At 39.1% G+C, this 19,175-nt stretch overlaps 1 protein-coding gene across 2 annotated transcripts in view; it reads left to right on the forward strand.

Annotated features, from left to right (window-relative positions):
* Positions 1 to 19,175, forward strand: part of ENPP1 (ectonucleotide pyrophosphatase/phosphodiesterase 1) — a 58,728-nt gene that overhangs the window by 5,726 nt on the left and 33,827 nt on the right. For both annotated transcript variants that reach the window (XM_052784373.1, XM_052784374.1), the window contains 4 exons: positions 11,920 to 11,992; positions 13,662 to 13,778; positions 16,016 to 16,141; positions 16,307 to 16,367. In XM_052784373.1, coding sequence (XP_052640333.1) covers positions 11,920 to 11,992; positions 13,662 to 13,778; positions 16,016 to 16,141; positions 16,307 to 16,367 — 377 coding nt within the window. The remainder of the gene's footprint in view (positions 1 to 11,919; positions 11,993 to 13,661; positions 13,779 to 16,015; positions 16,142 to 16,306; positions 16,368 to 19,175) is intronic.

The raw sequence follows: 19,175 nt of genomic DNA on the forward strand, positions 1-19,175 counted from the left end.
ACCTTTTCTTATGTAGGTGTCTGGAAAATTGCATGCCTGTTAGGTTGTTTTAATGCTGATGTTTTTCTTCCTAAATATGTTTGAGGATGCCCAAACCTTTGTATAGCTTAGTACTTTCTTGGCATAATGCATTTCTATAATCTTTCTCCAGAAAAGATGTGAAATACCTATTTAATTATTTTATTTAATATACTTGTCAACTTAGTCTTACTCTTTCTGCATCTGCCGTTGGAGAAGGAAACATGGGGAGCAATTAGAGAGCAGGTGAGAAATTAGTTGGAGTTGTAGTGTGTTGGCCCAGACCCTTCAAAAGCTTGTTCTGCTCTTGGGTTCAGGCTCCTTAGGGGGGTGTGATCACTGGATGAACTCCTTTGTCTTCTGCCATTGCTGCTGTGTTGCTGCAATGTGGTCTTGATTCCCGGGGGAAGGACTGCATAGAAAGCTGGTTCCAGACTCAGATTTTTCCCTCTGTGCTCATCATACCCCCTTGGGAATTAACGTAACTCATGTGAGGAGAGGAAAGACAATGACAGTAAAATGTTTGTGCCCAAACCTTGTGATTTGGAACATGGTTGTTGACTTCAGCCAACTTTGGCTTGGGTATTTTTATGGTTGTCAGTCAGTTCTGAAGCACTGGATTCAAGGACACTGTACTTTGTGCCTGATTTTGGGAGACCTGGGCTCCACATTCAGTCTTTCCTCTAATCTTTTTTTGGCCCTCAGCAAATCATTCTGTTTCAGCCTTTTTTGTACTGTTTTGCTTTATGTGCCTTGCCTTTTTTCCTTTTTCAGTACAGAAAAGTAGTCCTTGCTGAAATTACTTGCTCCTGTGAGAGTGCTGGGTTGAGCTTAGATGGGACTTTCGTGTCCCAGGAAACTCCACACAGTTTAACAGTAATATTAAAGTAGCTGACTGTTAGGTGACTTAATTTTTTTTTAGCATCAAATGTCCTTTGGTGAAATATGAGGTAAAAAATGACAGTGACAGGATGGCCATAGTTTAAATAGACTTTGAAGAGCTTTTGGTTCAGAAATATTAAAGCAGTGTTTGGCCAATCTCCAGTATTTTAATATTTTGTAGGAAACACTATCCCAATGCTTGGAAAGAAGGGTGTTTTACAGTAAGTGTCTTGCTTGTCTTCCATCAACATTACAGCTCTCCAGCTCCAACGGTGGCTTGTTTTGAATGCTGCAGACACAGTTAAAATTTGTGTTTGACAAAAGATTTTTTTTATTGCATTTGCTGTTGATACTGCTTAAATGCATCTAATTACAATACAATTGTAATTATAAATACATACAATAAATACTTTGTTATCCAATTTAATCCATCAAAAGACAATTTGGGGTTCAGTGAATTTTAAGATCATCCTAACTTTTAATGTTTCTCTTCAGTTGACTCATTTTTCAAGGAAGACTTTGCAAATAATTCTCATTATGCACAGGGAGCTGTAAACCCACAATTTCTTTATGCTTCTTTAAGTGGGTACCTTCTTGCTGGGTATTGAAGACAAAAATCATAATCTTGCTCTCACACAGTAAAAGTTAAGAAATATTTAGCCATTTTAACTCTGATGGGTTTCCAGGGGTAACTTGTATTCTTGCTTTACTTGCACTTTACTTCGCAGAGCTAGTCAGCATATCCTATCCTAGATGAGAGAAGTTGATAAGAAATAAAAAATACTATCCAAAGAAACACTTGCAGGAATTGAGGCTTTAGACAAAGCCTTTTTACTTAAACAAAAAAAACAACAACCCAAACACCAAAAAACCAAACTGAAAACACCCCCACCCCCCAAAAAAATTCCACCTATACAAAAATCTTCACCAAGGGAGAGTAGGGACTGCCTTTGTTTATAATTGTACTCAACTCATTTTAAATTTGATCGCCAGACTAGGTTGACTTTGGGTATGGCTGTGCCACAGTCAAAGGTGTGATTGTGACTTTGCTAAGCATACTTCAGCTTACTTTGAGCTGGGTAGTTTAGGTATTGCTTTCAGCATAGACAAAACAGTGTGGCGTTTAGGACAGGCTGCAAGATACTTTCTTATGTAGCTGAGCTGGAGGATTTAAGACATCTGGGAGGCTTCAGTCATCCCTCAGAGTGCAGTGTGTGAATGCTTCTGGCTTCCTGGACTCCAGCTGGAGTGCAAAGCTTGGAACAGGCTGAAGTACACCCAGCTGTGTGACTTGTGTGCTTCTGTCAACACTGCTGGCTGGTTGCCTGTCTGAAAACATCCATGTTCTGCCTAGGAATTTGTGTAGACTATCTGCTGATGGATTAGGCTGCAGTGTGCTAGGATCAGCCATTTGGTCCAGTCAGGCAAAACAAATGAGTGATTGGGGCCAGGATTAGTGTCATGTGTGTTCAGACTTCCTGCTTGAGCATTTGGAGCTCTGACTCAATTCACACCTTAGGGTTTTCATTACCTTTCTTTAATTTTGCAGTAATAGTCTTTGTCTACCTGTCAGGCACCAGACAAGGGCAGGTCATGCTGAAAGAAGGTAAAACTGTATCTGGCATGATGACAAGGCAGATGCAGGCAGTGGCCTCACTGAAAAGAGGCAGTCTCACCATACCCGAGCAAGGTGAGCAAGGCAGGTTTGGGGATGCTAACCAGGGTCAGCCAGTAGTCTAGATTGCCAGATGAGTATATAGTGATGAGGCAGGTCCAAGGTGAAGGAAGGGAGGAAGTAAAGTCTGAGTTAGGGTCAGGGTCAATAGAGTGCTTGGCCAGGATGGACTTGACTGCAGTGTGGCTGTAACAGTTCAGGCAGGGGACAGAGGCAAGAGCTGGCTAAAAGAAGGTGAAGGGGTGACTCTGCTGAGGCTTCTTCTAGCTTTTTATTGAAGAGCTATCCTCAAGGCTGGTTGAGGTTTCCCAAACAGTGCTCTCAACAGCTGAAATGGTATCAGAGAACTGGCCCCAAGCACAGGCAGCCAAACTCCTGGGAGGGGGGGGGGTGGTCTTGGTCTGAATACCGCTTCCATGTAGTTCTGCAAGGCTCTCGGATACTAAAATAATAAGGAACACATTAATAGTTTAAATGGATAGACTTTCTGTAGAGATAATTATTAAATTGAATTCAGAACAGTTTAGTTACTGTGCTAAAACTGTTAGATTTCAGGCAAGGCCAAAGATATAAAAATTATGCAAGGCTTGCTTCCAACTCTCCTGCTCTTTTCCTTGGCATTCTTTCACTAATATCAGTAGAACTACACAAGGAGTCTATTGTTCTGATTTGACTTACCATGAAGCTATGTTTCCGTTGCTTTCAGCTGAAAGGAGGAGCGGAGTAAATTAAAGGCTTTGAAAACATGAAAGGTATGAAAATTTTCTCACCTCAGAGCTTGTATTAGAAATTGGTATGTTGGCAAACATTGCTGTGACCATATGCTATGGGTAGTGGATAAATACTTGTTTTAAAGAATGTTCTGTCTGACAGAATTTGGCAGTGTGCTACATTGCAGTAGTGTCCTATTTGAGTGAAACAGTAGTGTATATATATGATTTTCAGAGAAGCTATTTTATAATGATCAGTATTGGAATGGTATTTTGAAAATAGGACAGGAAATATATTAAAGCAATGTAAAAAAATATACTTTCTGCACTGAAAAGCAAAAAATACTTTTCTGCACAGGTGTTGCACAGGTCAGCTGTTTAAAGTTTTCTTTAAGGGTCCTTATAAGACAGCAGTGGATTTTATTATAAGTGGGATGTGGTGGAGGGCAAAGGAAAGTGGTATAAATAAGGACGCTTGACATACAGGGTATTGTTTAACTGTTCACCACTGAATAAGTTAGCTAAAGAGAAAAGGGAAGCAATGAGAAAAGATGAAATATTTGCATTCCTGAAGAAACTCAGGTGAGCGTGAACCTTGTCCCAGTTCTGCTGTGTAATGGCATATAGGCAAATCAACCTATATAAATGCCTTCCAATATGTGGTAGTATTTGGGTACAAGTTTGTGTAAAAGTTTTGTTTGTTTGTTATTCACAGAATAATAAAAAGTATAATGTTGTTATAGCTGCTTGCACAAAAGTCAATAATCAAAACCAGCCATTTATCTTCCATTGTGCTGTTTATCTCTGGCATGATCAAGTGGGTCAGTTCTTGAGTCCTTCTGACTGAAATACATTTCTGTGTTGTGAGGCATCAAAATTTGATAGTCTGCCTTTTGTTTTTTGAGGGACTATATTCAAAGGGTGCAGAGGTAAAAAATGACCTGTCAGCCCTGGCCTTTGTTTTGGGAAAATGGCCAAAGGATTCAGGGCTAAAGATGTGCCTGTGATAGGTATCAGTGTGCTTAGTAAAGACCTGTAGTGAATAGCTTTGGAACTTTATTTGTGCCATCTTCTTCCTGTACTGATTTGGCGTTGCAATTTCTGATGCTCCTTACATTCTTATGGTGTTTTACAGGATTTCTTCACTTGCTCTTTAAGGTCGCTGTGTCTTCCTGCTCAGCCTACTGTTGCTGTCATGCTGGCGGTAGCAACAGCATCTGCCATGGAAAATTGGAGGTGAATATAGGTTTACTTGGTATATTTGGTGGTACTGTCAGTACCCAGTAGCAGCAGTCCCCTTTTTTACACTGTTCCTGTTACAACTCTCATGATGATACTACAAATTGGAACTGCTTTAGCTTTATTCTTGAAAAGGCATTTTTGGAATAGGAAGAGCATGAAGATGGCTCAAGGCCATGTTTTCTTCTCCAGTTTTGCTTTTATTCACGGGTCAAGTGCAGCTTGTTTGGACAACAGTTTTGAGTTGGCATAATACTGACAGCTTCTTTTTCTATGTAACCATGCATTCATATGTGCTTGCCACAAAAGCAGATGGTATGTGGTGGTCTTTGTTCTGTGTTCATAGTCTGCTGTGCTGAATAAAATAATTGTATCTGAAAGCACAATATCTACTTTTTTCTTATAAATTAAGATTGGTTTTCAGTCCTGTTTATCCTTAGGTTTTTACAAAAACCTACTTGCTGATTAAGTAGAGTTAGCTGCTGTCTGTTTTCTGGGAATTTAACCAGAAGTTATATTTCCTCTTCTTTTTGGCTACTGTATAGTTGCACTTTAGTTTCTCTCTAAATTCTCCCATGATGTAAAATGCATTGGAAAAAAAAAAACAAACCCCAAAAAACAGCCAGGGGTAAAATGTGTGTGCTTTGATAACAGCTCATGTGTTAATACCTTCCAGGACAATGTGTAAGTATACAGTTGGACAAGCAACAAATGAGAAAAATATTTTAGAACCTAGCTGACAGATGCTAACTCTGTTCTAGATCTTTGTCTCTTTCTTGTTAAAAAACAGATGATTGAATAGTTTTGGAAGGTATTTAGAGAGCTATGGTATGATATGTCTTCTGCTGATAATTCCCTGCTGAATGAACAGTTATTGTTCTTTGGTAAGCTCCATGAAGGCTTTTAATAATATCTTACAGTGGCTCGAGCTACCTTTAAAACATTCTTGTCCTTTGAATGACCTTATGTTGCAACAGTATGTAATAACAGTCTTGAGAACATTCAATAGAAACAGAGTAGACCACCTGTGTGCTGCTTTGAGAAGAAAAACAATAATCCCTATACATTTTTAGAGTAAATCTTTTCAGCTCTGAAAAGGTTTTGGATGTAAGCTCTAGCTTTTCCATCCACTGACTTCAGGATAATTCAGTCACCTTCAGTGTTTCAGGACAACCAGGACCTGAGGCCCTCAGGGTCTCTCCTCCTGGGCTCTAGGTGTGGAATGTGGATCAACAAAAGCAAGTCTTTGAAGAGCATAAAAATATTTACAAATGTGGAAAGAAGAGATGAGTGGTGCAAAGAGAAGGTGGTGCGCTTGTTTCAGTGTTGATAACTTTTTTTAAGGTGATTTATTTAGGTATGTAGCTGTGCTGGTATGAGTGAAGTATCTACCTCCTTTCAGTTCAGTAAACTTTATTAAGTATCCCCTGCTTTTGAATATAACTGAGCTGTTGAGGGACTATCTCTGTTTAGAAATAACTCTTACAAGCATGAGTAAGCGTTCCTTACTTGCCCCTGGCAAGTGTAGATAAGGGGTTTTTCTCTGTACAGTATGCTTTCTGCATTTTTAACAATGCTCTTTAAAGACAGATGGTGACTGTTCTTACTTGAAATTCATTATTTATTAGTGTTCTTTACTGTGAAATGTATATTGGCTTTCGCAAAACGAGAACACAGAAATTTGCGTAACTACTGCATAAGTTACATCCCGAAAGGATGTTTGCCTCACTGCCACTAAATTAGGCCTTAACACGGGAAATATGTAGTTAATATATTCCAGGCATCAATTGTATTTTATAGTTTGTAGGTAGTAAATGGGCACAAGCAGAATATGTAGTTTCTTTTGATGAGATAAGACATCCTGTAACTCAAGTAATTAAAGGATGTGTAGATAGATTTGTGAAAACATAGAAAAACAGACATATGGACTCAAGGACAAGTAAAATTGAGAACACAAGTAAGAAGATAAGGAGTGATTTGTTAGCATGAGAACAGCATTTTTGGGGGGTCAAAGATTATTTGACATGAAAGATACGAGAAGAACAAAGGAAAACCAGGAGTTTAATGTGAAAATATTAAAAAGTGTGACTAGAGGAAAACGACAGGGTGAAAAGTGCAGCCAGAGGAAGACTACTGACTTCATCCCTTGCAGATCTCCAAAGGCTGCTAGAGGAAGACTACTAACTTCATCCCTTGCAGAACCCCGAAGGCCCCTCTGAACCACAAGAGACGCGCGCAAGGGGGGGTGGTCTGGGGTGGAGTTATGTTAATAGATACCTGAAATATTAAAATAACCCCTTTGAAATACCACAAACACAGTGTATAAAAAGGCAAGTTTGGGTATAACCAGTGCGCCTCTGGTTTTGACCATGCGCCCAGCGCTGTTTGCCTTTGTTCTATAATAAACTTGTAAAATTCAGGAAATTCAGCGTGAGTGCATTTCTCACATTTACTCTTTTGCAGATTAAATTCTTTCTCAAAGATATTTCACTGTTAAGATCTATGTTGTTAGTCATCTATTCTAGGTGCACAAAACAGTGAAAAGCATAGTATACCCTTCATGGTTTCCAGTGGTTTTGGAAAATTCCATGGGTTTTTGTAATACTGGCATTACAGACCCAGACTAGATGTTCTCCCTTCATGGACAGACATAGCACAACTGTGAGAGTCAATCATGGAGATTAGAATGAAAAACCACTACTTTGCATTGCTTCTTTGTTAATTGTGTAGTTATTAATGGATGTGCCTTAAACCTTAGAGTGACAAGTTTTGTTGGCCATGGAACACCAGGGATGAAAAAAGGAAGATGGAAATAACTGAGTACATGGTAGGCAAAGGGTGAGGAAGATCAACACAAAGAAACTTAATTCAGAATGATCATTCCTTAAAAGAGATACCAAGGCATTCTTTGCTGAAGAAAATGCAGAGTAGAAGAGTAGAGGGGAAGTAGGAAGATGGACAGAGCTAGGGAAGAGTGAAGAGAAAGGGACAGTAGCATTGACTGTGTAAAGGAAGAGTAAAATACAATAGCAAAGGAAAGGTGACAGTAGCTAAGGCTGGTGAGAGATTTCTATGTATGTCACCAATACCTGTACAGTTGACCAGTCTCTTTGGGATCCAGTGCCTGCAGCCTGTGTGCATGCTGGCTCTGTGGCCCTTCCACCAGCTCTCCAAAATCACTGCTGAGAAATTCTTTTCAGCTGCAGTTCTAGAGATGAGTGATGGAAATGATTCTGCTCTCTATCTATGTTATCATATTTCCATCTGCCCAGCTCAAAATAAAAGGCTTTTCAAATGTTTTCAGGATTGCAGTTTTCCAGACACTCAACCACCTATTCCCAACCGCTATAATGTTTACAAAGCAAAGCTTTTATTGCTTCCGCCCACGTAAAGGAAGCAGTGATGGGACAGAGATTCATCCCTAGATGACAACGTTTTTTGATTCCAAAACAAACTTTAAAAAAAATATTTTTAAAACAAAAAAGGACACTTTCTTCTCTGCAGTTTTTACTGTGTTGGTTTAAAAACTTTTCTCAGATACTATATTAAAACCAAATCTGACATTTTGTCCTAGCAGTCTCTCAAGTTACCGTAAAAAGTTCATGTTCTACTTTTGTGTATAACAAGGCCAGGTTCTTTAATTTTATTTGCCTTCCTACTAAATGTTGGGTTCCCATATTCTTTCTTAATTGCACCTTTTTCTCAGTTCTTGCTTTCTATTTTGAGGGGAAGAATGTGGGGGAGAGAGAACAGGTAAGATTTTCTCCTTTTGTTTGAAAAGACAGACTAAACCTTGAAGGCAGGTGTTAGGTTGACAGTGTGGTAGTAGCTAGAGATTTGAGTCTGGTGCTTGCAGCAGGACGCTGCAGGGTTCTAATGAGGTTCTTGATAGTAAACCTTAAACTACATGTGCAGCTACTTGTCTTTACGTAGATTAAAAAAAAAAAAAAATCTTTACACAGCAGACTGCAGCATCCCAAACCTGAGTTACCTATATGTAAAATAGTTCAGGTAATATTAGTAACCTACTGTTACAGCAAGGTCCCATACAGCAAGAAGCAAAGTAAATTAGTCCACATTTGGGCTGCAGCAGTGTGGTGACTTTCCGTATCTGGGTGACCTTTAAAGCTAGCTTGATTATTCCTTGTCATCTGTAGAGCTGATAATCTTAAAGCCTTTCCACTAACAATAGGTCAGCTACCAGTGTAACATCTCTGGCTGTGCCTAGTCAGGACTACTGCTGCTGTTGGCCAGTATTAGTTGCTCCACATTGTTCCAGCTGAACATTTTGCCATTTGTGTGGGTAATATCCACATGACTGAAGTCATTCAGGCCCAAGATAAAGCTTTGATTCAAAGCCTTAAACACTAAGCTGCAATTGCATGGTATAGTCCACTAGATTAGAGCTGGCTGTCCCAGAACATTGTCAAATGCTTTACCTCTAAGCTTACCATTTTTGTGAAGGTTCTTAAGTGTTAAAGAAAGAAAGGAAAAAAAAAAAAAAAAATGGGGGGGGGGGGAGGAATAGCTTTAGTATTTTGCAGTAAAATATTTTTTAAGACTAAAATTTAAGCTAGTGGGACTAATGTTAAGAAAGCAAAGGCTTGAATGTAATGAGTCAATAGAATTTCCCAGATCTTCATTTATTACAGATGGGCATAGTACACCAGGTAAGGACCTGGACCATGTTTTCCCTTGTGTATATACAAGACATCTGAGAGCAGAGCTGGTTTGTAGTAGAGACACAGAGAGCATTTGTAGTGTGCTGTGTTTTGTGATGCTATGAGGTTTCCAGAGTATTGCTTGCAGGAAACACAAGTTGTGCTATTGCATCAAGTAGCATTACCATTTTGTAGTATTTCCTACCCAAAAGAACATTCATATGCCTCAGTGAACATAATCCTTTCATGTTTTTGCTTGTTGGAATTAATTACATTCATGGAAGTGTAAAACTGAAAATCTGGAATACAGTACAAAACTGATTTTGTAACATTTGGTGCTAAAATCTCAGGAACTATTTGTGAGAACTTCAGTGAAGATTTACCAGTTTTAGTTGGGAAGTACTATAACGCTATCACTTTGGAGTGGGTTTTATTTAGATTTAATTTTTTCATTAATTTGGTGTCACAATTAAATTTGTGGTTTTTAAACATGCATTATCTACACTGAAGCTCCTTAAGGGAGTATTAATAGTGCATTTAGTGGCACTGCAATGTGCTTTTGTTACAAGGATGCCTTAGGTGGCATAAGTCCCATAGGTCATGTAGCTATTTGAAGATATGGGAATAAAGCTCTTGCAGATAGAGTAGGTGTGGGTTTTGGCTGTTTTAAAGCGTGTTTGTGGTTACATGTCAGAGGACATTCTACTCTCTGATCTTAGTAGCAGGGCCTGGTGGGAGTAGAGAAGCAATATATTGCCACCCTGAAATAAAATGTTCTCAAGTTGGCTTTTTAAAAACAAATTAATTGATTTGTAATTTCCAAATAATAATACATAAGTTAAAGGAACAATAACAGGTTTTGCTCTCTCCACTGGTTTTGCTGGGCTTTGACATCTTGCATCTCATGTGCTACCTACCTAGCTGTGCATGTGCTCTTATCTAGTTGGTATTTCATATGGAAGACTTCAAAGGTCCATAACAATTTACATGGAAGATAATACTATTGATACTGATTTAACAGAAAATGTTATTGATACTGCACATGTTAGTATGCTGTTTAAAAAAAGAAAAGGCAAGTGCAGAGTTCAGCAGTTGTAGTCATTCTTGACAGCTGGGTTAATGGAGACTTGCACCTTTCTGTCAGTTGTAGTGTATCTGGGTGCATTGATAATACCAGATTTTTTTTGTTCTTATTCTCTTATTTTCTTTCTTTCCCTGGCAATTCAAAGACAGGGTTGAACTTTAAAAGTATTTATTTCTCTGTTAGACATTGTTGAATCATCTAAGATTCTAGACTTGCTTGGTTCAGAATTCTAGGCCAGAGTTTCATCAGGTCCAGTCTACAATTCCCTTTTTTCATGAATGCGGTGTGTGTAATATTTTTTATATTGATTAATATGGTTTATGATAATTTTCAGTTCAGAAATCCAGGATAATACCTGAATTTCAATGCTACGCATTCCAGAAATTGCGTTCTTACTGGCTTTATTAACTGCTTAGTGAACAAAGTTGTATAGTGAACTGTATATTTGTTAAAAACAACACAAATAGTTTTTATTTACTCAAGTGCTCACAGACTTCAAAAAAGTAAGCTTGAGAAATAATTAGGTGCATTTTAAAATGGGGTGAATTTTTGCCACATCACAACATGATTCAGGCATCACACTCAAAAGACTGACTCAGCAGCTTTTGCTGATTGGGGAGGAGGAAAAAAGGCAGAGACTTTGTGTAGGCATGTACGTAAAGTTATCGAAGTATTGCTTGAAAGCAATTTTTCCTCAGAAAACAATGACCATAAAGGTGATGTACATTCTCTCCTACCCGTACTTCCTCAAATACTTCTGAATAAGAAAGTCTGCATTATTACAGTGCTATCTCTTTCAGGACTTTTGGCAAACTGCCTTATTACATTCTACACTTGAATAGCATAGCCATCATAAGTGCCTTGTTGGCTTTCCTGGACTCTTTAATTACTGTATATGCATTGATAATATATACACTTTTCCTTAAGAGTTTATGGACCAAATCCAGTACTTCATGAGATTAAAAGGAATCTTTCCCTGTATTTGAGTAGGCATTAGGTCTTGCCCTAAAATGCTGGGCAAGGACAATATGGTGCTTGTTTGATAACTTTAATGCATTCAGAATCCAAAATAAACATGGCCATAGTTTCTGGTCAGTGTAAGACACTGTGGTCAGTCTAATGTGACATCCCACAGTTGCTTACCATGGTATGGACCAACATCTAGTACGAACTGGATACTAGGAAGTGGGAAAAGGTTTTCCTGCCTAAGAAAATTATAGGTATCACTTAAGAGCCATGCCTTCTGTTTGTAGTCTGTGGTCAATGGCAAAACTTCGTTTCGTCTTAGAACAAACTAGGAGGAAGGAAGAAGTGGAGCAGAGTTTTCTATAAAATTGATATATGAGTAACCATAAACATCTTAATTTTTTTGTTTGTGAGAAACAACTATATCATCATGTCTACATTAAACTACTTGATAAGAAATGAAATACACAGGCCTAGTCTTGAGAATATTCATGTTCATGCAGCAATAATTAATTGCAAACATAACTACTTGTGTGAGTGAAAACTGTGAAAGCAGTGAAATCAGCCTCCTAATCTGCATGTTTATCAATTTCAGTATAATTGTATAACAGTATAGAGAAAATAAGGGCTTTCAAACCATCAGTGGTCATTTAAGATTACTTTCTTTTCCTTCCTGTCCCACAGGTGCTCTGTGTCTGCATGTTAACGACAATCCTAGGATGTATATTTGGCCTGAAGCCTAGCTGTTCAAAAGATGGTAACTAATATGCTTTTTATTTAGTAATATTTCTAAGGAATTCCTTTTTGTTTCTTTTTTTTTCGTAAATTAATTTTCATATTATCAGAATACCACCCTTTCTTGCTGTAGGAAGAGGATTGGATGCATTGCTTGAAGCAGTTTCAGTTAGAGGGGAATGAAAATACTGGGAAATAAATGTCAGGTGTACTCAGTACTTGTGTGTACTCACTTGAGAGGTAAACTGATCCTGGCACTCAGTGTCTGGTCTGGCAGCTTCCATATATCCCAACTGTCACTGTGGTGATGTCACATGGCTGGCTTTTCTCAGTTCACTATAAAAAACCCCCAACAATTTCTATTTCATGTTGTCCTGGAACATTTGTTTTTCATTTTTTCCAGTCAATTATGGGCAAAAAAAAAAGTTATTTTTTTACTGGTTAGAATTGTAGCCTGAAAACGTTCCTTGTGGAATTCCTCAGGCTGTTTTCTGTCCTGAAAAATATGTGGTTTTTTCAATGGTGAAGTTTCTTCAGGTAGAAGGTTATGAAAGATATTTTAAGAAATCAAGCTTCACTTTGGGAGCAACTATTTAGAATAATTTCAAAGTTGATCTGTTTAACAAACAGGCCTACAATGATTTTTAATTAAAATTCAGATTATTAATTTCCCAGTAGAATCTGTTTAGGTTTTTTCTCATTTTATTACAGCTTTGCAATATTGGCTCATTATTATCTCATTTTCCTAATATCACACACATCAAGATTCTTGATAAGAGGAGCCAAATGATGAAGGATTTACCTCACTCCCTTCTGGTGATTGCACAGGATGAAACAGACTGACCAACTACTTATATGTTGTTACAGCTTCATGTCACCAGTTTCGGGTTTGGTGTTTCCCCCCCCCCCCCCCCCCCCCAGGCAGCTCCAGTCTAGTGGAAGAATGCTGTGCCTTTTTTTTAACATTAAAACTGAACAAAAATTAAGCCAGTGAGCAGTACACTCAAGTTTGTATCTCCTGTGTCTGGTTTGGAACAGCCCTTCCTGTGTCTTGAGATAGTACCTTAACCATGGTATAGCAGAATGCTGGACTGGGGCTTCTTCAGTTCCACTGATTTGTATCAAGACAGTCACTCAAACAGGGCATGAACATTGGAGAGTTGCAAGCATAGCTAATGCAGTCTAAATTCTAATTAATGTTTAATTATTTATAGGAAGTGGAACATTGTCAGATGTGAAGATGAAGATTAGTGCTCTCTGCAAGTGTTTCACTGTTTAGGGCACCCTTATTGAAAACCTAGGTTCAGATTTCCTCTGATAGAGATCTTCCATATTCTAAATGACTGTAGTCATATCTTCTGGTGATACAGAAAGGCAAGGACAGTCACAACTAGAATTGTAGTCTTTTGTTTCACTTATTTCTGCCAATAACGAAACACTCTGTTCCTGCTAAAACAGAACAGAACTCTTTGTTCAATATGATGAAAAGATATTTTTGCTCAATAAGAGAAAATAAACATTTAGTTGGATCAAGATTTTCCTTTTCCTTTGGCTGTCACTGGTTTTGCAGCCATCCTGTAAGTTGTGGAATGACCAGTTCTGTCGTTCCACATGCTGACCTGATTCGTGTCTGTTGCATGTTGACTGATTTGGGCTCAGCCACTGACATCTAACACTATCCAATATTACAGTGAAAACCTGCAAAGGTCGTTGCTTTGAAAGGACCTTTGGAAGCTGCCGTTGTGATAGAGATTGTGTCAAGCTTGGAAACTGCTGCTTAGATTACCAGGAAACATGTATACAACCAGGTAAGGATGGAAAAAAGCTGTGGGGCAAACTCTTCTATTCTGTGACATGGGACAGCTCAGCATGTGTGAGTACTGTTGTGGTCAGCTGGCTATAACCCCTGACTTTTCAGACAGGCTGTGAGTGCAAAGGAGGGCTGCTGAACAACAGGGTGGTTCTGATGCCAGTGGTCTCCCCTTTTTGTGCTCCCTCCATTGCAACCATGGGTGGAGTTGCAGTGATGATGGTGGTACTGGGGACTCATGTGGAAACATCAGGGCTCTGGTGCAGCTGTTACAAGCTTGCTTTGTGTGCATTTCACCCAGCTGGACTACGTAAGAGCTGACATAGCTGGTAGGCTGGCTTTCCTGTAGCTCCTCTGGGGAGAAAGGCTGTGAGGACTGTGCTGCTGCCCTCCCCCTTGGGAAAGAGGAGGAACAACTGCAACTCAGTCTCAGCCAGCCTTTTGTTCTTTGTCTGGGGGTGAGAGAACAGTGATCTGCATTGTCCCTGGCATCAGGGACAACTCCTACATTCTCAGGCAAACCAGGAATAGGAGTGCATTCTGCATACTGTATCTCTCTGTCATCACCAGTGTGAAAAAGTAGAAGGACAGAGCAACTCTGAAAGCTGCTGTCTCTCCTTACCTACCTACTCAGGCCCTCTGCCTTGTTACTCCCCAGCTTGAGTGTGAAGCAAGGGTCATGTGCTGGCCTTTGGGACAAGGCAGGATGACAAAACATATTGTGCTGGAGGAGAATGATTGTGAAGTGAGAAGCAGGTCTTGTGATTTGCCGGAAAACAAAGGTCAGATAGGCAAAAGTGTGAAAAGTACCATGGAGAAATTTTACAGGGAAATATGTTAGTGCAGGTAGTAACATTAAGGACAGAACTTGACTGTTTTCTCCAAATTAGTTTTGCCTTAATGCTTCATATGCAGCATTCTTTTCAGTTAACTGTTTTTCTTCTCACTCCTCTTCATGTGTATCTGTAAAGTTTATCAATGTAGTCTCACACTGAAATTAAAAATTCTAATTTTGACTTTTAAAACCAAATGATTAGACTGAGCTTAGGTCCCTGCTTCAACTGACTGTTATTGAAAGATCCTCTAAATTGCATAAATCTCTTTGCTTACGGAATAGTTGCATGGGATTTACCCTCCCCTTCGTTTCATTACACCACTCTGCCTCAGTTTAAAGAATACTTCAAAAACAAATTGGAGGGTCTGTCTTAGCACTAAGAATGGGAATTCATTGCTTGGTGTTGGTTTTTTTTTTAATTAATTAGCCTTAACATCAGTGGAGAATCAAATTCTAATTTCTAAATAGTATGTAACTAGAACCATAATAGATTCTTCTATCTCTCTCAGAAGTAAAGATCTACTGACATTGGTAGAGTTACTGAAGTTCAGTATTCCTGAAAGTGACATTAACCTCCTGAGAATGCTTTTAGGGATTTATAATTGCTAGTCATGTATGAAGATGGCTGACTGTCCTCTAATCAAACATTTAGATTTGGCTTCCATGTCTCTAAGACCTTCACTTAAGTATTCACTCAGTTGGTAAACTCATTCACGTTTATCCTCATTGACCTCAAAGGATCTACTTGTGTAGATCATCATCAGATGATCGCAAAATGATCATCTTCAAATGATACAATGTATTGGAATATTCCATTCAGAAAATCAATATGATTCAGGAAAAAAAAATCTCTTACTAAAATCAGCAACGAAGCTGAAGTCAGTAGGTCTTCCTGTGAGCTTATGTATATAGTCTCAAATAGTGGCAGAGTGATACCTATGCCTCAGAGGTGCTGAAAGACGCTGGAGTGCCTGATGGTGACTGGTAAAATCCATTGTGACTTCAGTACAAGTCAGAGTAAGTTACTGCTGCTCAGTGTCTTCTAGGCATTCCAAAGTCAGACTCAAATCTGGGTTTTTTCTTTATAGTATGTAGGTTTAATCTGGTAAATGCATAAATTACCATATTTAAGGAGGTCTGTAAAAAGGATTTTCTGATCTGTGATATTTATAATCATATGCTGCAAAATTGTATTCAGATGGCTATGCACTTGGATTATTTAGCCATGGGTGTTTCTATTTTCCAAAGTGCCAAAGCTTGCAATATTACACATGCATGAAATACCTCAGGACTGTTTTTCAGTGAGTACACATTTGAAAGAGAACAAGATTCAGTTTGTTAATTCTGCACTTACACTGGTATTAATCATTGTGCTGTCCTTCTCTCTCATCTGTTTTTAGCCCACATATGGACCTGTAATAAATTCAGGTGTGGAGAGAAGAGGCGACCAGAATATCATTGCTCCTGTTCAGATGACTGTGTGGAAAATAAGGATTGCTGTGTCAATTATTATGCTGTTTGTAAAGGTAAATATCCTAAACAAGTTCCTACAGTCTCTTATATGTACCTATATTTGTATGAAAGGAGCAAGAACATAATATAACTTCAAAAGCATCCAGTAAAATGAAAAAACTTGCATTTAGCAATAAGTGTACTGTCTTAAAAAATAAATTGCACTCATTTGTTTTAAGGAGAGGCAAGCTGGGTCGAAGAAGAGTGTGAGGACATTACTGAACGCCAGTGTCCAAAAGGGTGAGGATACTGTATATTTGCATAGCTCTACTCTTTGCTTACGCTTCATCTTTGAGATTATTTTCCTTACTGTGCCTTCCTGGGACCTGCTTGCCTTTCTTATCCACGGTAAGAGCAGCTGCCAGACAGAGAAGGACACCTGTTCAGCCAGCATTTGGTAGCACTTCCTAACAGATCAGGTTGCTCTATCCCAGCAGCACTCATGTATCCCAGCACTTGCTTGACTTGCAAGACATGCCTATTCCTGAACCCCGCTGCCTCTCACAGATGTGTGTGCTCTGGGCAGCTCTGTCTTGTGCCAGCCTCATTGTCCTACATGTGCTCTAATACCTGCTGTCCCAAATATTTTGGGACCCATCCAGCAATCTCAGGCTCATAAGACTGCCTCCCTCCCTCCCTGGTCACTTCTAAAGACCTTTCCATTTCCTTGCCTGTTCCAGCCCCAGACCTGCAAAATGTGGGCAGATCGGCAGATCACTGTCCCAGTTTCACCAGCAGTGGGACAGCATTATTTGCAAACTGTCTGTACTACTTTCTTTAAAAGGTGTAGAATGTCATGGGATCCTTGTATCCTCTGGCTCAGCTCTACAGTGGGCCCGCTCCTGCAAGTTATGTGTATGTTGTGTGAGGAATGACTCATGTAGTTTATGGCAACAGCACTCAGGCTCAAGCAGTACAGCAAAGCTCCCAGCCAGGAAAAAAGCCTGTATTTCTTATACTGTTTTTGCTGTGGGATCTTCAAATTAACTTTAAAGCTAAAGTTGACTGCAAACTATGATTGTATGTATAAGTTCTTAATAGAAGTGACTTGAACATTCTTGACTGAACAGTGTTCACTGGAAAATAGTTTGTAGATATGTTGTGGGGATGAGTTGAATTGATTTATGTTCTTGTCTGAAAAGTGTCAAAAAGTCAAAACTATTTTCATCTTGATGATTTTGAAATTATGGTGTGCTGGCGATATTTCTAGTAAAGTAAAAACATTTCATTTTGTTCTTATGTCATTACTTTTTTTGACTTGTGTTAAGATACTTAAATCGTGCTATATTTATTCATTGGAGTTATAATACTGTCAAACAAAATACATTTCCTTTCAGAATATTTTTATACCAAACAAGTACTTTTCATTCAGAGCAATAACAAATGCTGACACTTCAGAACCTTCATCAAGACAGAAATTGGAACTTCTGTCCAGCTTGGAGTCCAGGTCCCCAATAAGCCCCCACGTAGGAGGGTGGTAGCCAGGTGGTTCTGGAAGCTTTTGTCATTAACTCCTGTTCTGAGGTCAGGGGCCATTCAGGACTGTGTAATGGGAACTGACTCTAGGATGCTGATTTCCCTAATGCAAAATTAGGAAGTGTTACCCCCACGGGGTGGATAAACAAGCAAGAGCCTAGGGCAGATCCACAGTCAAAGTTAATGGTGTAAATGCCATAGGGCAACTCCTGTTAGTTAACTTCTTTTTAGGTGTTTTTGTTTATTTCTGTTCAGCATGAAATGGATACGTAGTTACTCTACTAAAGTTGTCTTAATCCTGGCAAAACCAGAAATGTTGCAATAAAACCCAGGCCAGGAAAGGGTGATGTGGGGTCAAAGTTGAATCAAACAGTGTCAACTGAAGGCTCATCTTGGACTATTAGTGCACAAACCACACCCAAAACTAACAACTCTGTAAACAATCCACTTCTTCCTATGGTGGGGTAGGCAGGAGTGCAGGTGACTAGCTCAGTGCTCATTTTGAGGCCACAGGATATCAATTCTGATTCTGTGCGTATTAATAACAGCATGTTTTATTCTGTTTTGGTTTTAGTTGGGTTTGCTCTTGTGGTGCAGAATAGACAAGACAATGCAGTGTTCAATGAGGTGTTTAATTGAGAAATCCCACTAATTTCAGTGAGACTGATCAAGTTGTTAAAATTAAGTACTCACCTAAGTCTTTCCAAGACTAGGTTCTATATTATTTAACTGGATTATAAAGTTAATGGGCTATAAGATTTGAGGAGAGATCTAGACCTTCTCACTGTTCTAGGAGTGAAATGAAACTCTGAGAATTCAAACCTACTTAAGCAGTTTATCCTAGTGCTTAACTAGATGGTTTTCCTGATGTCTTAGTATCTTTTGCTGTACTTTAAGCCTATTACTATTTGTTCTATCTTCATTGAGCTGGAAGAGCATCTGATTCCTTTCCTCTTTGCAGATCTCTCCTGTATATTTGGAATTTGCTATTATGCCTCCTGTTGAGGCTTTATGTACATTTAGCGGAAAAGAGAGCTTTACTTCCTGTGCTTTATGCTGTATATAGGCACTAGTGGGGGGGATAGGAAGTTTTCTGTGTAGTATGTTTAGCTTTTAAAGAGGACTTTTTTCTTTTTTCCTTTTCTCTTTCTTCTATTTTTTTCCTTTAATTGTGGTCTAACTTGCCTGCGGTGAGGCAGGTCAGGTTGGCAGTATGGTCTGCAGTTCTGGGCTCTTCGTCATCCAGACTAGTGAACCTGCTAGACCACAGCAAGCCTGTGTTGCCTGCATTATGTTTCCATAGAAGCCAGTTTACAGGAAGAGATAATTGCCACTGCATTTCCTTCAGTTTGGAGTCAGGATGTGACTGTGGTGTACATATTTATCCAAGACCTGTGAAGCACCCTTGTCATACTGTTTGGACACAGCCAGCATGAATCACTGGCAGGGCCAAAACTTGAGCCTACCAGGCTTGCTTGCTCATGGTAGCACATTTTTGAAGTAGCAAGTGTAACCTGGGCTACCGACGAGAAAAAGTCATGGAAATCGCTGATATATCTCAGAACCGAGCTC

The sequence above is a fragment of the Harpia harpyja genome, chromosome 4, assembly GCF_026419915.1.
Source record: "Harpia harpyja isolate bHarHar1 chromosome 4, bHarHar1 primary haplotype, whole genome shotgun sequence".
Classification (NCBI taxonomy): domain Eukaryota; kingdom Metazoa; phylum Chordata; class Aves; order Accipitriformes; family Accipitridae; genus Harpia; species Harpia harpyja.